This window comes from Strix aluco, chromosome 6 (genome assembly GCF_031877795.1).
Source record: "Strix aluco isolate bStrAlu1 chromosome 6, bStrAlu1.hap1, whole genome shotgun sequence".
NCBI classification, from domain to species: domain Eukaryota; kingdom Metazoa; phylum Chordata; class Aves; order Strigiformes; family Strigidae; genus Strix; species Strix aluco.
In genome coordinates, this window is record NC_133936.1 from 12,149,914 (window position 1) to 12,168,713 (window position 18,800).

Genomic DNA, 18,800 nt, shown 5'->3' on the forward strand with positions numbered 1-18,800 from the left:
TTGAATGCCACCAGAACTATTTTCTTCTTCTAAATCAGAATACTCAAAAGCATATTTGGCAAAGATCTAGACTTTTCAAACCTCTACTTATATATATATATATATATTTAGGTTGCAAGATTGGTTTATTTCTGTTGCAAGGGGGAAGACAAGGGATTTCATTCTTTTTGTGGGCAGAAAGACTACACCCACCAAAGGTCTCACCTGGAGCCTGGCAAACTTCCCCTTTCCTCCCTCTTTTAATTAGTATATATGTGCAATCTCCTCTACTAAATAAACTACTAAGCACTGGCTTAATATGAGATAAGCAAATAGTCTTACCCTTTCCAGGGAAGCAATCTGCACACTGTGTTATAAGGAGGGCATATCATTGTATGATTACACTGGAGTCTGATATACAACCTTGAAGAAGCTGCAGTTTAAACTACCAGAAATACATGCACTTTTACACTTTGTGAGATGTGATTTAAGAAGTTTTGATCTGCAAAAATCCACACAGGAACTGAAAGAACATCCCTCTGGCACAAGAATGAAGTTTTAGTCTCACAAAGCTGATTTTCGGCCTCTTTCCTGAGACCAAGAGAGGTTGCCAGCTGAGAAAGAAGCATTGCCCCAGGAAGGCTCATGCACTGGGTCTAATAAACAAACAACTGTGTTTACAAACTAAAGAAACATCAGTGGAAACAATTTTCAAAGACTGCATTGAAAAAGCTTGGCAGTTTTAACTGAGGTGGTCTCACAGCCCTTCAAAGCCAGCAGTTATACCTCACTTTGGCACCTTAAGGCACCCTAAATAGAAACAGTACCTACTTGATATGTAGGCTCATTTTACACTTATAGGAGGGTTTTTTTTTTTTTCCTGTCACCCTACTGCTCTTCTGGAAGAAGCATATCTAAACAGCATATTAAAATGAGATGATGAGGTACTCCTCTTGCTGTTTCAATATTTTCAATATTTTATAGACTGTAAAATGATCTACAAGGATTAGGGAAGACATCTGAAACTGATGCTTATTGGCCAGGTTTTATCCTAGTATTTGATCCTTGGTAACATCCCTGAGAAGAGCTTGATCTCTTCTCTTTGAGAACATCCTTGCATAGTAACAGGCACATGAAAGTGAGCAACAGCAATGAGAGCAGAACAGTGAAGACAAAATAACAGACTAAGATGCCATTATACAGTAGTTCTGGTATCAAGAATTAAACCAAACTGGTTTTAAGGCCAAAAAATAATATAATCTGATATTGGTTCATGTTATGCAGCACAGCAAGTGTACCAGTAAAACCGTATTATCACTGCATAATGATTTGATAATTGGGTGAGCATATGATTGAGAGCTGCTCAAGTGACTGTAAGGTAACTGAGCCTTTGTCACTCAGCAAAGGTGAGGAAAGCATTTTCTTTTGTGGAATGACAAGGGAGCACAAGAAGGCAAACTGTCAGGAGTGAAAGAGTGAAATGCAACATTTTGAAAGCTTCCCAAATGATAAATATCATCAAAAGTCCAATAGTTCACAGCAAAGCTCCACAACTTCTTTATAACAGAGGGAAAAGGGAAGGCGAGTAGAGAAACAAAGAAACGCATGGCAGCCCCAAGGTGAGCAGCAATCTGGGAGGGCACAGTATTGTTTTCTGTCCCAAAGGCTCAGCTCGCATCTTTTCTGAGCCCTGCAGACATGAGTGCAATCATGACAGCTTTATCAAGTCCTGCAGGTCTCCTGAACTGAAATAACTTCAGGCATTCTGAGTCTAGTATCATGCTCGCAGTTTGGAGATTTCACAGCAATGGCAGTATGAAAAGGCTTTGGACTGTCAGAAGCACTGGGAAAAGTCAGTACCAGATACAACTGGCAGCACTACTGCCTTGAAAACAGAGGCAGAAATAAACCTGTGAGGATGTAAATTCTGTAAACTGCCTGGCTTTGTTTCTAGTGTGTAGGTTTTTACGGAATCTGCTTTCAGTAAGACAGCAAAGCATTTCCTCTCCCCATTTCCCCCACAGCCCCTAACCCAACTCAGCTGTGCCTTTATCTCCATTAATGTAGAGACAGGTTATAACACCTTTCCTGAAGCACATTTTGAGTGCCATGGAACTGTTTATAGAACAAGATAATGTTTAACAGAAGAAAATTCAACAAAATTTGACCCAAATTCTCCAGAGCTTTCAGCTTAAGAATTTCTATATAGCCAAATACAGAGACTAGGCAGTCTGGAGCACAACACAGTACTGCATATAGAATCATAGAATGGTTTGGGCTGGAAGGGATCTTAAAGATCATCTAGTCCAACCCCCCTGCCATGGGCAGGGACACCTTCCACTAGACCAGGTTGCTCAAAGCCCCGTCCAACCTGGCCTTGAACACTGCCAGGGAGGGGGCAGCCACAGCTTCTCTGGGCAACCTGTGCCAATGCCTCACCACCCTCACAGTGAAGAACTTCTTTCTTACTTCTAACCTAAACCTACCCTCTTTCAGTTTAAAACTGTTACCCCTCGTCCTATCCCTACAGTCCCTGAAAAAGAGCCCCTCCCCATCTTTCCTGTAGCCCCTTTAAGGAAGGCTGCTAGAATGTCTTCCTTGAACCTTCTCTTCTCCAGGCTGAACAACCCCAACTCTCTCAGCCTGTCCTCACAGGGGAGCTGCTCCAGCCCCCTGATCATCTTCGTGGTCTCCTCTGGACCCACTCGAGCAGGTCCATATTCTTCTGATGTTGGTGCCCCCAGAGCTGGACACACACTGCAGGTGGGGTCTCACGAGAGCGAAGTAGAGGGGGAGAATCACCTCCCTCGACCTGCTGGCCACACTTCTCTTGATGCAGCCCAGGACACGGTTGGTTTTCTGGGCTGCGAGTGCACATTGCTGGCTCATAGTCAGTTTTCCATCCACTGATACCCCCAAGTCCTTCTCCACGGGGCTGCTCTCCATCCACCCATTGCCCAGCCTGTATTTGTGCTTGGGATTGTCCCAACCCATGTGCAGGACCTTGCACTTGGCCTTGTTGAACTTCATGAGGTTTGTACGGGCAAAACAATCATACTTTCTTTCTGTCTGGTACTATGTGACAAAAATGCAACATAGGCTGCTGCAAAAAGGTAAGTCTACCATGAATGCATCACAGGACCTCAAGATTTGCAGTGAACTCTATTTTACCGTAAGTTAAAGGCCATCTCTGACAAGAAAACTGATGTTTGACAGAAAAAGTATGGAGGAAGACATGCCACAGCCTTTTAGCAGGGTCAGTGCACTGCTGCTACCTCAGGAAGGATGAAGAGATTTAATGACATTTTTGCTGCTGCTCCTTCAAAACACAGATTACCTCCCTGACACACTGCATTGCATCTGCTCCCATGCATTGACCCAGGTGGGAGTGGTGCAGGAGACGCTCTCAGTGAGGGCATCACGTCTTGTGATGCAGCTGAGCTGGTGCCATGTGCTAGCACTGTCTATATTCCCTCTAGACTCAGAGGGAAGCAGGGAGGCCCTTGGTGTTCTCCTGGATTCCTCCTATTTGCCCAAGTAAGTTTAACTTGTAGCAAAGAATCACTTAAAAATAGGTCTATCCATCCAGAGTAAACCTCACACTGCCTGCCAGAGACAAAACACATGATGAGAATAAAACACCAACAGCTCTGTTTTGTTGACAGTTTGGATATTTCCACTTGTCAGAAGGAGGTTTCTCAACATAGCCTGAGAACAGAAATAGTGACACACCACCTGCCCACCACTCAGATAACCTCTGTCCTCATCCCCCTCCTCTCTGGACCTCAGATAATTTGATGGTGAGTGCTCCTCTGCTATCTACAAGAATAAAGCAGCCTCCCCGGCTTCAATTATAGTTGAAGTAACTTTTTACTTCATCTCCTTGTTCCAGCTCAGCATCCTTAGGTGCAGGTCAGCAAGATGGTCCCTTTGGATTCAGAGTCTCTTCACTGTCAACATTAATTCAGTTCTCGGTCATGGTTTACCATTGGAATTTGTTTCAAATGAGTAGAAACCATTCTCTAAATTTTATTAGATTTATAAACCATTTTTCACCAGTGTTATTTCCCTGAACTGTCTGTACAGCTTACCCATCAAATTAGTTCTTCAGAGGTGTCACCAAAGCAAAATGGACTAAGGGCTTTACCTTCCCTAAAATGTAAAAAGATTAAAATAATCTGTAAGAGTTAGTGGGATGTACTGCGTATTTATAATGAGGAAAAATATAAAGGGTTTTCACTACCCTGGAAGTAATAAACCATTTTATTTATTTATTTTACACCAGACTTATTCATCTACTTTAGAAAAGTTCCAGACTGGAACTAGTATTTTCCATGTTGGTCAGAAAGCATTCATATGGGGCATATTTTAAAAATGTGCTCTACTGTGTGAAATTCAATTCAGGTTATCCATAATCGTGCCAACGATTCAGAAAGATAACATTTTTTTATTTCTGGCTCTTATTAGGTGGCCACGCATGATCTGAGATAAATATATCTTAATAATGACCTACCACGAGAGACCTGGTACAGAACAGCATTCCCACCAGAGATCTTTGTGCTATAAAATGTATTGATTTTTGGCATGTAGTAGGTCTCCAAGAATATTGCAGGCATATGAGATACTGCCTCTATAGTCAACATCTGCCAAATTTTTTACTATTAAAAAAATCCTGAGAGCTTTCTAGTGTATTCTTTATTTACTGTTGCTGAATCCTTCCCTCTCCCTATCCAATCCCCCTTCCTCCAAAAATCCCAAATAAGGCACCCAAAGGATATGACTGGACATAATATGAGACAAAAACAAAGATCAGAGAAATTCTCTTTGAGTTGTCTTTTGATCTCTCTCTGCCTGTTATCCTGAAGTCACAGTTTTGTGCCAAACCCCAAGCAGTAGGATCTGGGCACCTGCCCCCACCCCTGGATGCATGCCCAGCAGGTCCAAGCAGCAATTCACACTCCCCTCGCCATTCTCATCCCAAAATAATCTCCTTATATTGTATCCCTGTCCTAGCACACAAATCGGACTGTGCTCTGTGCTCTGAAGTATCATTTTTTTTTCTGTCCCACATTTACATGCAACTATAAAAACCTAAATTTACATTGGTTAAATGACCTAGTGACCCAATTACCAATCCCAAGGGGGAGCACACACTCTGGTGAGTTGACTGATATTACAGCATGGCTGCACAGCCCTGGCTGTGCTGCGAGGCTGCTTCTCTCCCATTTGGTTTTCAATGCATGACAGAGGAGTGAAGCGGGAATGGAGCCCATCACTCTGTGCACTGAGGAACTGTGCTTTGGCATCGATAAAACTACAAATCCTTTGGGAAAGGGCCTGGGACTGGGAAGGACAGCTTGCCACTGTGTGACACAAGTCAGCAATAGTTACTGTCTACAGAGGAGGAATGGTGTGAATGCATTCCTGGCTGGGCAGTATTTGAGCTGCTTTTGTGGTGGGAACAAACACATACCTCTGATTTTAAAAATGATTCAACTAGGTCCCTTTTGAGCCTAAAACAAAGTGCGGAAGACTACAGAAAGTAACACTGAAATGGTACTAGACGTCTCTTCCCCACCATGGAGCACTGCAGGTTTCAAGTCCTTCCTGCACTCAACTTTGATGTGTGGACATTGACAAATCCAAGTTCTGGTTGTCGATATAAATCCTGGCCACAGGCAAAACAACCAGGAGCCAGACACCAAAAACTAGTGCTCTCAGCCACCTCTCCCCTCCATGCAGAAACACCCTTCATTTCACTGAGCACTCAATGCATTTGCTTCAGCTCTCAGGTTGACACATTTAACGTGAAGGCTGCACTTTCCATTCCCTGATATTAATAAGTCACAAGCGCTCTTTTATGCTGTGCACTTTTGTGATGAGCCCTAATATTACTCCAGGGGAGGCAAAAGCAGGCTCTGCTCTCCGTTTGCCGAATAGCTGTGGATCTCACTAATGTCATAAGGAGTTACCTACACTGCAGAAAAAACAACCCTTAGGCATTGAACAAAACACTCTAATCATAATGAGGGTTGCATGTTAATAGGACACGGTGTCATTGTTTTGGAGCACATATTGGTTTCTATTGTATTAGCTGCATACTAATATAGGCAACCGTGCTAGACAAACACATGTGCACATACTCACTGACAGCTCAGAAACACCTTCTGTCTCAGTTCCTGACTTCTTGCAAATTGTGCAATTTCTTTCTCCCCAAACAAGCTTCAATTTAAGTGTAGTGACATGAGAAGGCTGATTCTGCCTGCTTTTCTCATGTCAATCTCAAGAATTTCTCTCCCTAGCTCAGCAAAGGAGAACAGCAACCTGTGCTTTTGCATGTGGTAGTGCTCTGAACCACACACTAAACAAAGATGCCTAAATGCCTCAAACCATATGCCATTTCCATAGTGACACAAACCAGTGCTTTCATACAGCTTGGCTATGCAAAACCAGACCTCACAGACCACAGTTAACGGCTGGATTACACGCACTGAATCAACAAGGGAATTATGCATACAGACATTAGGATTTTTGTCCCTCTTCACACACATGCAATTCCAAAAGACCTCTGTAAATCCACCGATGTTGCCCTATTTCTATATATGGAAAACTGAGTTCTGAACTCTATCTCAGGGAAATATATTAAAAAAATAGGTTTATAGGCAATAAAATGTAGGTTGAATACTTTCTATTAATATATAATCAGTATAAAACATTTGCAATAGTCTCATAATGCAAGTGTAGTTTTTAGACAATACGAATGCCTGATGTGGGATAAGAAGACATCCTTCATCTCGACAATTAGGGACCTGCGATAGGAAAAGAAGAGAGGCACAACCACACTGCCAAGCAGCTTCTCTGCAGTGCAGATACAGCCATTGAACTGGATTCTCTATGCTTTAGAACAAGTTAATTATAAGCAATTTCTCTGAAATTGGAAGTGTGATTCTGTTCTAAGTCTTGTGTAGCAGTGTGATGGGTAGGACTCAGTCTATTCCCAGAACATTTGCACAATGATAATGAATACCTAAAACCTGTCCTTGAAAATTACATTGCTCTGCTACTGAGTACAATTCTCTGATATTGACTTAATCTACACGAAATTTCCTTTACCAAATATCTGCAAAGCAGCATATTTGTGATTTGCAGCAATGTCATAATACAGTTGCTCTGGCTATTGTTGTGTCATTCTCCTAAAGACACCACTGGCTGGCCCGGAGGAAGCAGCAGAGCCATGGGCAGCTCCTTCTACTGCCCTAGGACAAAATCAGAAAGCAAAAATGCCTATCAGATTCATAGTATCACTTTTCTCCCACTGAGCCTCGCTGCTATCAATAGTTACAAGAAATTGAAGAGTACTAGTCCACCATCACTACAAATGAGATTTGCACATTGCTGTAATTAATCTTCCTGACTCAATAGGTACAGTTTGATAACCCACTGACCCGCCAATAAGAAGAGCACAAAGAAAAATGATCAGAGGGGATCAAAAGCCCTTAGATGACAGTGGTTTTCACCAACATACACAGGTCAGTCAAAACAGCAGTGGTTCATCTAAGTGGGTATATTTCACAGAAATTGTCAGTGGTATCTTTTGTTTCAGCTGTATGTTTATTCAGTTGAGACATCAGTATCACATTGAATATATTTTTAGTATGCATGTTATATAATGCATCGGTGTTATAATTTTCCAGTGTTGTCTTTAAGAAATTTATGGCCTTGAAAAAACAAATTCCAGTATTTTTCTTCTTTAGGAAATTCTGGCTGTCTTTTCTGATTCAAAAATGAAATTAATTCAAAAACTCAGAATTCTCCACACAATAGAAATTCCATTTTCCAGAATCTCTAGAATTAAAAATACATATTTCTTAAATAGCTTCATTGTCTCCCAGTCTGCCATGGGAACAGCATTATGCATTTATAGGCAAATTAAAAGAACATATTCTAAAGACACAAAAATAAACCTAGCCAAATAAACCAGCGATAGGAAGCTAGCTCCTGGCAATTGTCAAAAATGTATTGTGTTGCCAAGCCTTGAGATTTTATAGGGAGTATTTAGATTGTGAATCATGCTGCAGGCGGTTTAATGAAAAGATCCAGCTGTCATGTGATTTTGGAAGAAATAGGAAAGAAAATCACCTCTAGATTGAGAAGAAATACACTGAAATGCAAACTTAGAGACATGGCGTAATAGGAACAGCTCTTCATGTGATTGCCAGGAAGATTTCTGTGCCATTATAGGGCCTCTCTAAAAATAGGTTCCCTGTTACCATTATATCGTGGAGTACCAAGGGCCACCAATTCAATTACATCACTTTCAGAAGATTAGCCAAGACACTCTTTCAGTAACCCTTGCTAATAAAGTCTCCATGGCCATGTCTAGATCATGCAATGGAGCATGGTACTGATACCCACAGCGTACTCTTCAGAGTATCACACTTCCTCAGGGAAAGCATGACTTACATGACCTGCTTCTGACTTAGGTTGGGCAGTCGAGTCCCCACAGCACTATATCTAACACAGCTATACTGCCCAGCCCTTCCCAGCCTTTCTGGTTCCTGGCTGAGGCTGTGCAGAACGATTTCAGTATCTCTGCCCTTGCAATGCAGATACGTCCTGAGTCACCCAGAAGCTGCTAGACTTCATGCAAAAAGTTATACAATTGCTTCCATGATAAACTGTCTGGCTCTTCAGCTATGTTGTTAGAAGTTTTTAGATCCAGAAGTCCCAAGATAACCTTCACAGACAACCCATATATAGGCAGTTTCATTTTTCTCTGCTGCCTGTGACTGCCAGATGCAGCCTGCTGCCAGCCAGGAGGAGACCAAGAGTCCTGAAGACCAAAGTTCCTGCACCATGGTACAAAGGCCTGTGTAATCTGCTGCCAGAGGGCATTTTTTCCTCTTTGTGTAGAAATGAATACGTTTACATACATGAAGTGAACAGGAAACTGCAGATTATAGCTTCAGAACTTGTTAATGACCATGCAAAGGATGATGAAGATAAGAGTAGGGCTGAGTTTTTGTTGCCTGTCTCATGTTTTTGTTATTGTTAAAAAGATTTGGCATTATTGAAACCACAGTTATTATCGCTAACTTTGAGCATCATTCCTACCAGGTTTAATTGTCTACTTTCTCCTGTTTGGCCTACTATTTCATCCTACATGGCATTTTAGTCACCCAACTCAAAAGGAAAAGTCCAGTATGCCCAGTGAACTATTCCTTTCAACAACCAGGTAGGTCACAAAAATTTAAAAAGTAATAATAATAATTAAAAAAAAAAAATCACCCTGGGACAATGCTCCCTAAGTGCTCATTATCAACATGGACTCCTAATTTATGCCTAGCTGGTTTACATCAGTACTGAACTTCATGCCAAACTTTAGAATAAAGATGTCCAACAGAGCTGGAATTTGTATGGGAAAGCACTAGTTTTTTATCCTGAAGGCCAAACAAGTAGCTGTTTGCAATTCAGCTTTGGCTTGACTATTCCATTACCTCACTTAGTTTCAAAGCAGTTCAAGTAAAACTATGTGGGACTAAGAAATCAGAGAATACCATTTTTACCTGCAGGATTTCTTACTGAATCCACTGGATACTTGACATGACAATATAATCATATTTTTCAACATATTAACACTGAAACTTCTTTTTATGCCCAAGATCTTCTTGAAAATACTGAATTGACAGCAGTTTAGGAACTATACAAGAGACAAAGGGAATACTGTAGACAGGAACACTGGAGCACAAATTGCTTCTCAGATTAGAGTATCACCTGATCTTTGATTTCTAGTAGACAATACAGGCCCTTAACTTTCAAGGTCTCCTCTGAAAGCCTTCCCTTGCAAGAAATACATTTACCTCCTTAAGAATAAAAGGAAGAGATGAATCTTAAAAGAAATATATATGTACACATAAGAATAACTTCAATGGTTCAAAGCCAGTGTTCGGGTGTTTAATCATCATCTTCCAAAAGTTGTCTTGGCGGAAAGCAAGCACAGATACTCAAGAACAGGAAAAGTGAATAGCTTCCCAAATGGCATACTGCAAAGCCCAGCATTTTTGCTCACATTTTGTCTGACTCTCCTTCTTTGTAATAATTCAAGAACAGTCCACTGCATTGCATGTATACCTTGGCAAAATGCATCCTGTAAAACTTTCAAAGTCAGGACTACAGGATCCTCCCATGTACCTAAATCAAAACTGTTTCAGTCACAAGGACATACAGACAAGCTGCATAAACTTTGATGGCCACAGCTCAGCCTCCAGGCAACCTTCTTACTGTGTTTGATAATGAGGGACAATTCCACACATTTTGAACCAAGGCTGTTCAGAGCATGTACTCTGTTGCATGCTGGAGTTGTGGTACTTTACCTAGCAAACATCAGATTACCACAAAAAATACACCACCTATTGCATGCAAACACACACACAGGTACTAAATACAGCACTCAGTTGTAGCTGTGAGCATAATGTGGCCCAAGAGCCTTGAAAGCAGCTCCACAGATCCGAGAGCAGCTTATCCCATAAACACAGATGACAAGCACCACCTTGCATTAAAGCATGGACCGCCCAGCTTCACATTTAAAAAAAATAATAATAGGAGGGTTGTTTTTCTGAGTGACCTTGAACAACGTGGGTTTTGGCAGGGGTGGGAGAACACCAAGAGGACAGCATGAGAGCCAGCTTCCACTTCTGCTTCATTTCACTTCGAGACAATATTTGGTTAGTTTGGATTAGAAACATCAGCTCTGTTTACCATTAGCAGAGCTAAAGGCTTTTACAATGCATTGCGAGTGCCATCTGCAGGTTGAAATACATACTGGTGGGCGTTCGCATGCCAAAAATGCGCATAAACCTGCCCGATAAGAAATTTTAACAGTACATCTGATGAAAAAGCTCATAAATGCAGAAAGACTACAGAAATGCTTGTTTCAGATCAAAGCACAAAACCACTCAGTCCTGCAGCAGCATAGTGCAAGAGATTAACAGAGCAGTTTCCCCAGTATCTTTCCTAATTCTGCACCAGCACAAATGCAGTGGTGCTCTTTGTGAGCAGAGGAGGATACCGAGAAGGCCACCTTAACCTCCGATTGCCGGGAATGCCAGAAGGGAAGAGAATGATCTGTGGCCCCTCTCTTCATATAGAGAGAATACGAGAAAGGTTTCCAACACACGCAGCTCAACTCGATAGTGCTGAAGTGTTGGGAGACTTTTCCAATTGGAAGGCACACTGGTTTTCAGGATAAAATCTCTGAAAAAGGAAAAGTTAGGGTCTAAAACAAAATTACCTTTGGATTTACAATCATAACTGGTTGAACTATAGTTGTCTGATTTGCACAAAATAATTCCAGTCAAGCAAAGAGGCTGTCATTGCAGGAACACTGCAGCTACATCCAGAGTGGGATTTCTTTGGTCATATCTTGATATAATGCCTAACTCCTAAATTTCACTGTGTGGTAGGCATTGGGCCTGAGGTCAGCATTTTCAGGGTGGCAGCCTGTGAACAGTATCAGCACTGACTGAGAGACGGTCGCAGGTATATACAAGGTAACAACCTCCCTCCCAGGAGCTCAGACTTTACAATCCAAATTCAAACGTTTGCCACCTTTGTGCTCCATGTAAAATAAATACAGTTAGAAAAATTGCCAGAGCATTGTCTAAACAGCAGTTATGAGAGAAAGGGACCCCAAATTATATTTCCTATGGCCCGTAATGCAGCGCTCTAAAATCACTGACATTTTCTGAGCACAGCTGTATGCAGGAATGTGATCTATTTGGGCCATGCCTGATTGAATCATTACATCCAGATTTATCAATCTGCGAAGTTTCTAATCAGACACAGAGGGAGCACGTTCCACCTCTCAATCTAGTGCCTTGTCAGGTCAGTCAATCAGAGCATTTCTCAATGCAGCAATCCCAGATACACTACTTTTCTTTACATACAGCTAGGCAGCATTCAAAAACATTAATGTTTTGCCCACTGTTGAAAATATCAAGAAAACTCATGTAAAGTGCTTCTAGTCTGAACTTTGCAAATGCCTTCCTGAAACAATAGGAGGTAAGAACAAATATATGGGAGTCAAAAGGAAGTAGATTTTGGAGAATAAGTTTATACTGTATGGCAGGCTAAGTGTTTTTTTCAGAGAACTGCCATAGCAAATACTATTGCTTATATTGTCAATCTCACCAGGTATGTCAGTACTATACATTTTATTTTAATTTTTAAGGAAAAAACCCACAACTGTTTTAAATTGTTAATGTCAGTAATTAGCATCCTGATGAGGGGAATAGGCAAACTCATCAGTTTGTTTCAGGATCTTAGCACATGTGCTTTAATATATGGCTATACTAGGAATAAGCGATGCCAGTTATCCACCCTAGCCATATCAAAGATATTCGCTATCTTGAGAAAAATGACAAATAATTAAACTTAAGTTAGAATTCATTATCAACCAGCTCTAAAGAGTTAAACAAGAAGGGAGTTAGGAAGAATAAAAACTGGTCATAATCAGAGTGGGGAGATTTATTCCCCAATCACAAAATTGACCTCACTAGAAGCTTCTGCAGGAGAACGCCAGGTGTGATAAATTTATGGCCTCCCCTCTTACCCTCGCTATTACTCTTTCCAAAGCAGAGTATTATATTCTCAAGTCCTTGAACTCGGATAAAGCCTGAGATTCCTTTCACTTCCCCTCAGTGTATGTCCCCACGTCCATTTGCCAGCACCACATTCCAGTGTCACACTGCAGACAGGCCTCATAAATTAGCAATAGTATTCTGGTGTGAATGCACCAGAGGAAACTATTCCTGTTAAGGCCAGGGAGGAGGTAACCAGGTTTGTCAGTTATTTCTAATTAGGAGGCATCATAAACTTCATACTCAGAGTGCAGGACTGATCATGACTGCTCACAATTGTCTAGGCAGAGCAATGAGATGCTCATTGATGCTATCTCATAAGATGTAAAAGAATCAAATTCAGATGAACCTAAGAGATTCTATACCCATGTAAACTACACTTTTCTCTTTCCTCTCCATCCTCCTCCCAAACACCCACCTTCACTTGAACACATGTGGTCATCCACTGAACTAGATTCATATGCTCCTTGCTGTGAATTTGGCCTCATGAACTGAATGGAAATCTGTGTAAAGTTACTCACAGACAGAAATGCTGGAATAGTATAGAAGGAGGACTAACAGAGGGGTTAGAAAAGTCTTAAGTGAAATAATTCTATTCTGAATTACCCTAGTACCTACGAATGCAAGCTTCACATCTGTAAGGTTCCTAAACCCCAATGAAGGGATGCATCTCCAAATTACATTGTTCAGTAGAGCAAGCCTTAAGTGAGCTGTTGTTTCTAAGTGCAGACAGTTACACAGCTTGCTCTCATCTCTCCTGTCAAGACCATGTTATTTTTCTGTCTTTTCTCACCTGTTCTTAATTTATTTCCTGCATCTCCAGTGAAGTACTACTCAAAGAGGAGGTAAAAAAGAAGAAAAAGCTAACTGTGATCCAGAAATGCAAGATGTAACTGGAATTATGAAGCTAATGTATCATAGAGAAGAGAGATTTAGAAAAGATTAATGCCACAAAGGACATTGAATCACCTAGTTTCAGCTCCTGTATATTACACGATCTTCATTTTCATTTGTTCCCCCAGTGTTATATCCAGTAACAGCTGACTCAAGCACATCTTCTGGAAAGGCACCTAATGTTGATTTCAGGATGAAACCTCCCACTAACTTGTGCTTTTGGATGAGGCCTTGTAGAACCGTGGTTTGCAACCTCCAGCCTAAGGTCTATTTTAATAAATTTGCAAAAGGTAATTCTAGAAATTCAAGCGTATTAACGGAAGGCTTAAATCCACAGAAGGTCCCATGAAATTTTAGAGACCCACCAATCTAGAACTGCTGCTTTCAGGCCGTGTGATTTGTCAATGGTATGCAAAGACATCCCATCACAGCTAAAAGGTAACACTGAGGTTCACTAGCAAGAATATTCCATCAAGAAGGATGTTGGCAAACTGAATGGGTCTGAAGAAATAGGTATAAATACAAATAAATACAAAGGTATTTAAGGGATTGGTTCATAAGAACATGCTAGTAGAATTAAATGTGTTTAACATGGTTAAGAGGCACATAGGAGAAGACATGCTTACATTCTACAGATATTTCAGAGTTGTTAATTCATCTCCTTCCCTGGCATTTATCTCCTTAAGAGAGATAAATAAGACTAAAGGGATATAAAAAAGGTAAAAAAAAAAAAAAAGATTGAGAGAAATATAAATTGAATATGAGGGAGATTTAAAAAAATTACCTAGGCAGTAGGTGCCATCAGGCAGTGAAATAGTTTCTGTGAAGACCAATGAAAGAAGTATGTCCCTGTTCCTGGAAACATCTTAAACTAAACTAGGCCAGCACATGGGAAGGGTACTACAGGAAAACAAAACTAAAGTCTAATACATTTTTGTCTCAAGCCACAGTGAAATATTTGAGCAATAACCTGCCTTGTGTGCATTGGGAAGACAAAGCATTTGATACATTCTGCTTTACATAGATTAACCAGGATTTCATCTGAAATACTCAAAGCAGAAGTACCTTTACAGAAGATCAATTTCTGATAGAGGATGCTTCAAATTTCAAACAAAAAAGGTGTAACACGATCTGACAGCCAGAGTTGAGACTGGATAATTTCTGGCCATAAGATACTTTAAAAAAAAAAAAAAAAAAAAAAGGAAGAACTTTTCAAAGGTCCTCTTTCTTTTAAATTCTATAAATAAAGACAGGATGTATGTTTAAACATCTACTATGACCATGCTTCGAGGAAAAGTTATAAGCTTTTGGCTTCATACCAAAATTCCTGAACAAGCCTTGCTTACCCTGTGCTATGAGAAAAATAAATAATAATAATAATGTCTACCTGTAATTATTGCCTCTCATTCCAAAACAAACAAAAAACCCTTCCACATAATACACTGTACTCTTGGAAAGAGTGGAAAGGTAGTTGTCCTTACTGCAAACACACTTCAGTGCTTCCCCTGCTTCTTTACTAGCTGCTGCTTTCCACCTTATTCTCAAGGTCCTCAGTTTCCACTGTAGGAGTTACAATCAATTTTTCTATTGCTCTTGCTCATAACCATCCTCCTCTATGTCCCAACACTTTGCATTACTGTCCTGTAAACTGTTTGCAATTTCTCATAGGCTTTGAGACCTCCCATCGACCCAATGTGATGATTTTCTGACTGTAAATCCTGCTGCTACCATACTCTGCAGTTTGCATGATAACTTTCAAATATGGGAGACAGAATCCTGCTCAGCTCCAAATATTTGAAGAGAGCAGTGTGACCCAAAACAGCAATAGCTTTTTTCTGAATATACAAGAAGAGTAACAAAAATCAAGCCAGAAAGCAGAAGTCTTCGATTCAGATTCTTACCTGTGCTACCTCTTCAAAATCATCATGTCTTTTCTGCAGCGCACGTGCTCTGTGTAGAGACTTCCCCACTCCTGTATGTTTACTCAGAAAGGCTTCCCCGTGATTTTCAATCCAGTCCAGTACCTGCCAGAAAAGAAGAACACCCAATTACCTCTCCTGTCACAGCAGCACAGAGAAATTCTCAGGGTGAGGATAAAACAGCTGCAAAGGTATTGCTTTGTGCTTGCTATGGCTAAACGCATGCAGATCTGTCAAAGTCCATTCCAGCTGGATAGAAGATAAATGTTTGTAGATGTTACTGGTAAATTAGGATTATTGGATTTTTACTATTCAATTTATTTTGAAGTCTAGCTTAGTTATTTGAGCCTGGCAGGTATTAAATATTTGCTTTCACATAAATGGATTTTAGGGAACAGGAATCAGAAACCTGGAATCTTTTATAGCAAGTACCATCCTCTTAAGACCTCCTTGCGTAAACTGAAAAACAGTGATAGCTGATTTCACATGAACAGCAGATCTCAATGGGAAGCATCTTAAGTGAGCCCAATATCATGGCGGAGGGATCAATTAAAATTTATTTTGATGTGGAGAGAAAGCATTATCAGAGTAACTAGAATGAAAAGGTTAAGAATTCTTTACTGCAGGACATAAAATATTGACTGCATGCACTCTCCAAGTCTTTCAGATTTTCAATTCCAAATGTAACCGATCCTTATGGAAAAGTAGAGTGGCAAATCTGATATTCTGAAAGTTAAAGAGGATTTTGTTTTAAAAATAGATCAACTCTATGAGCACTATCCATTTGGAGCTCCTTCTCACAATAACACTGGCACTAAAATTTAGATCAAATCTGTTCGGGGTCTACTACAAGCTGGAAGAAAAAATTAACTTGACAATATGAGCTCAGGAAATTTCAGGATGTGGTCTCCACCCTTTCTACATCTCTTTCCCAATACACAGAAGCTAAGAGAATAAATAGTACTAGATCAGTACTGGTATTTGTGTAAGTAGCTAGGACTTCATTCAGCAAGGAGCCCTGCACTTGCAGTGAGTTGTTGATCTTTGCTGCTATTGATGCTAATGGACTAGCAAACAACAGCTGGTATTTCTGTCACACTGAAAGGAGAAGACACCGCAAGCGTCCCCAGGATAGTCCGACTACCGCAGAGTGCTGTACCTGCCTCCTTTCTTTGTGCAGTGCTGAGGTGCAAGCAGCAAGCATGGGCCCCAGTGATGCTGGGCAGGGGCTGCAGGACACCCTGCAACTCGTGGCAGCTTGGCCTGAGAAAGGCTCTCCCCTGGCATAGAACCAAAGCAGGAGAGACCTGCTGTGCAAGGAGCCACTTGTCTTCTGTGGGGCTGATAAATGACCAGATATTATTGACTAAGTCTAGAAACCTAAGGCTGGAGAAATGGAAGATGCGATTATTTTTTTATTTCAGGCAAGTAAAGCTATTTCATGGCTTGCTTGTACAGAATCTAAACCACCTGGGCTTTGAGTCTTCCCTGTACTGTAGATCCCAAGCATATTTTTATAAGCAGTTCCAAGTACAAACAAAGCTTTATGTATATATACTTATTTTCCAACCCTATTTCTTTTCTGAAAAAGCATTTTTTTAATTAATATTTTGTGCTTACAAGGTATTTTTCATCTATGGTGTACAAATAATTTCACAAAATGGGGTATCAAAGCACTTTATGTCCTGCAGGGACAACACATATTTGGCACAAGTGTCACTGTGGGGATGAGGAAGCAGGACCAAGTGTGTTGGCAGTTCAGTCATCGCTTTCTGCTTCCCTTTTTCTTATCAGTTTGTCTCCCATTTGCTGTGGGTAAAGAATCCCGAATACATTCCTTCAAACTGTTTGACAGTCATGTGCCAGCTGATCTGCTAAGAGCTTTTCTGCAATATATTCTTGACCAGGAATCTGTATATAACTTGTAATAACATTAACTATTGGAGGGTGGTCTTCTAGCATGTGTCATTAACAGTCTGTAAATAATTTCATCAACATTCTCTTTCCTCTTGTCAGGAGTTTTCAACTTATCTATTAAATATGGAACCAGATCAAAATTCAAGTTTGAAAAAATCTCATCTAATGAGGCCTTATTTTTTAAATATATTTTTAAGTGGCAAATGGCTTTAATTTACAGAATATTTCATATGAAGGTAATATGCAGTATGTGCTTTCTATTTATTAATATTTGATAGCCATTTACTGTAATTCTACAGCAAACTATTCTAATAACTTTTTCATGCTTATAGCATTAAAGTGGTAATCACATAATAATAAATTTTTTATCCCAACCAATGTTATATTAGGCTGCTTTAGTCACTGTTAGATGACTGTTGACAGAGATTGCCTCTTCTATTTTATAAATGGATGTTTCATTACATGCTTCAATTCAGAATAAGAAATACAACGTATGATGCCCACTTTAAATAAAGATGAAAATGAAGGCAATGAATCTAGGCCAGAGCATTGGTCAAAATATGGATACTTTACTCTCAACAAAAAAACCCAGCCAAACAAAGTGCTAGAACATTAATCCATATGGAATAAAACTTTGCTCCAGGACTCATCCAAGAGCTGGCAACTCCTGCAGCAAAGTCTCATGTTTCATTTGGGCAGTTATTCCATACTGCCTGACACAGAAGGGCACCACCTGGTGATTCACCAAATCCTTCCTGTGACATGAAAGCTTCCCTCTGAAGTCATCTATATGGGTATTGATTGGGTTTCCAAATCCTTTAGCTTATAAGATTAGATATAAAATACCCCTTCAGGTGACAAAATTGTATATCCACTTAATAAATCAACACTACATGAGCAGACAAGATAAAAAAAAAAAATATCTATAAACCGTCCACTAATGACATTGGCTGTAACACTCTATTTGACTACTTATTTCCTACACCATTTCTCTGCTTAGAGTGCCATGTCTCAGATTTCATAGACCCTATCTGCTCTTTAAGAAGTTCAAGTTCAAATTGTTCCATAAACTCTACTTCTGCCACGATTCCCACAAGAAACAAATCACGACTTTTTAAAGAGTATCTTGCTTAACAACATTTTCTGTGGCTCTGAAACTCATGTTAACACATATTTGACCACTCCAGTCTTCAATGCATTTGTTTTCACAACCATTCAGTGAAAAACATAAATGCTATAATTTCATTTTGCATAGAAGGTGGGGAATATATATATATATAAAGAGACTAAGAGAATTGCTGAGGTGTCCCAGGAAGTTAGCAGAATACAGGGTGTTAGCATGAAGCTCTGATAATCTGACAGCCCTAACTATCAAAAGAATCCTAAACATTTATATGAGCATCTAATATGTTTTTTCTTATATAAGGCATTTGCCATCTAAGCAGCTCACAAT

General features: G+C 40.1%; 1 protein-coding gene across 13 annotated transcripts in view; it reads right to left on the reverse strand.

The window, feature by feature from the left end:
* The window catches only part of KALRN (kalirin RhoGEF kinase), a 526,665-nt gene that overhangs the window by 230,618 nt on the left and 277,247 nt on the right, over positions 1-18,800 (reverse strand). For all 13 annotated transcript variants that reach the window (XR_012623758.1, XR_012623759.1, XR_012623760.1 and 10 more), the window contains one exon: positions 15,413-15,535. Coding sequence is in view for 10 of the 13 variants with exons in the window: in XM_074828701.1 (XP_074684802.1) it covers positions 15,413-15,535 (123 nt within the window). In the remaining 3 variants the exon portion in view is untranslated. The remainder of the gene's footprint in view (positions 1-15,412; positions 15,536-18,800) is intronic.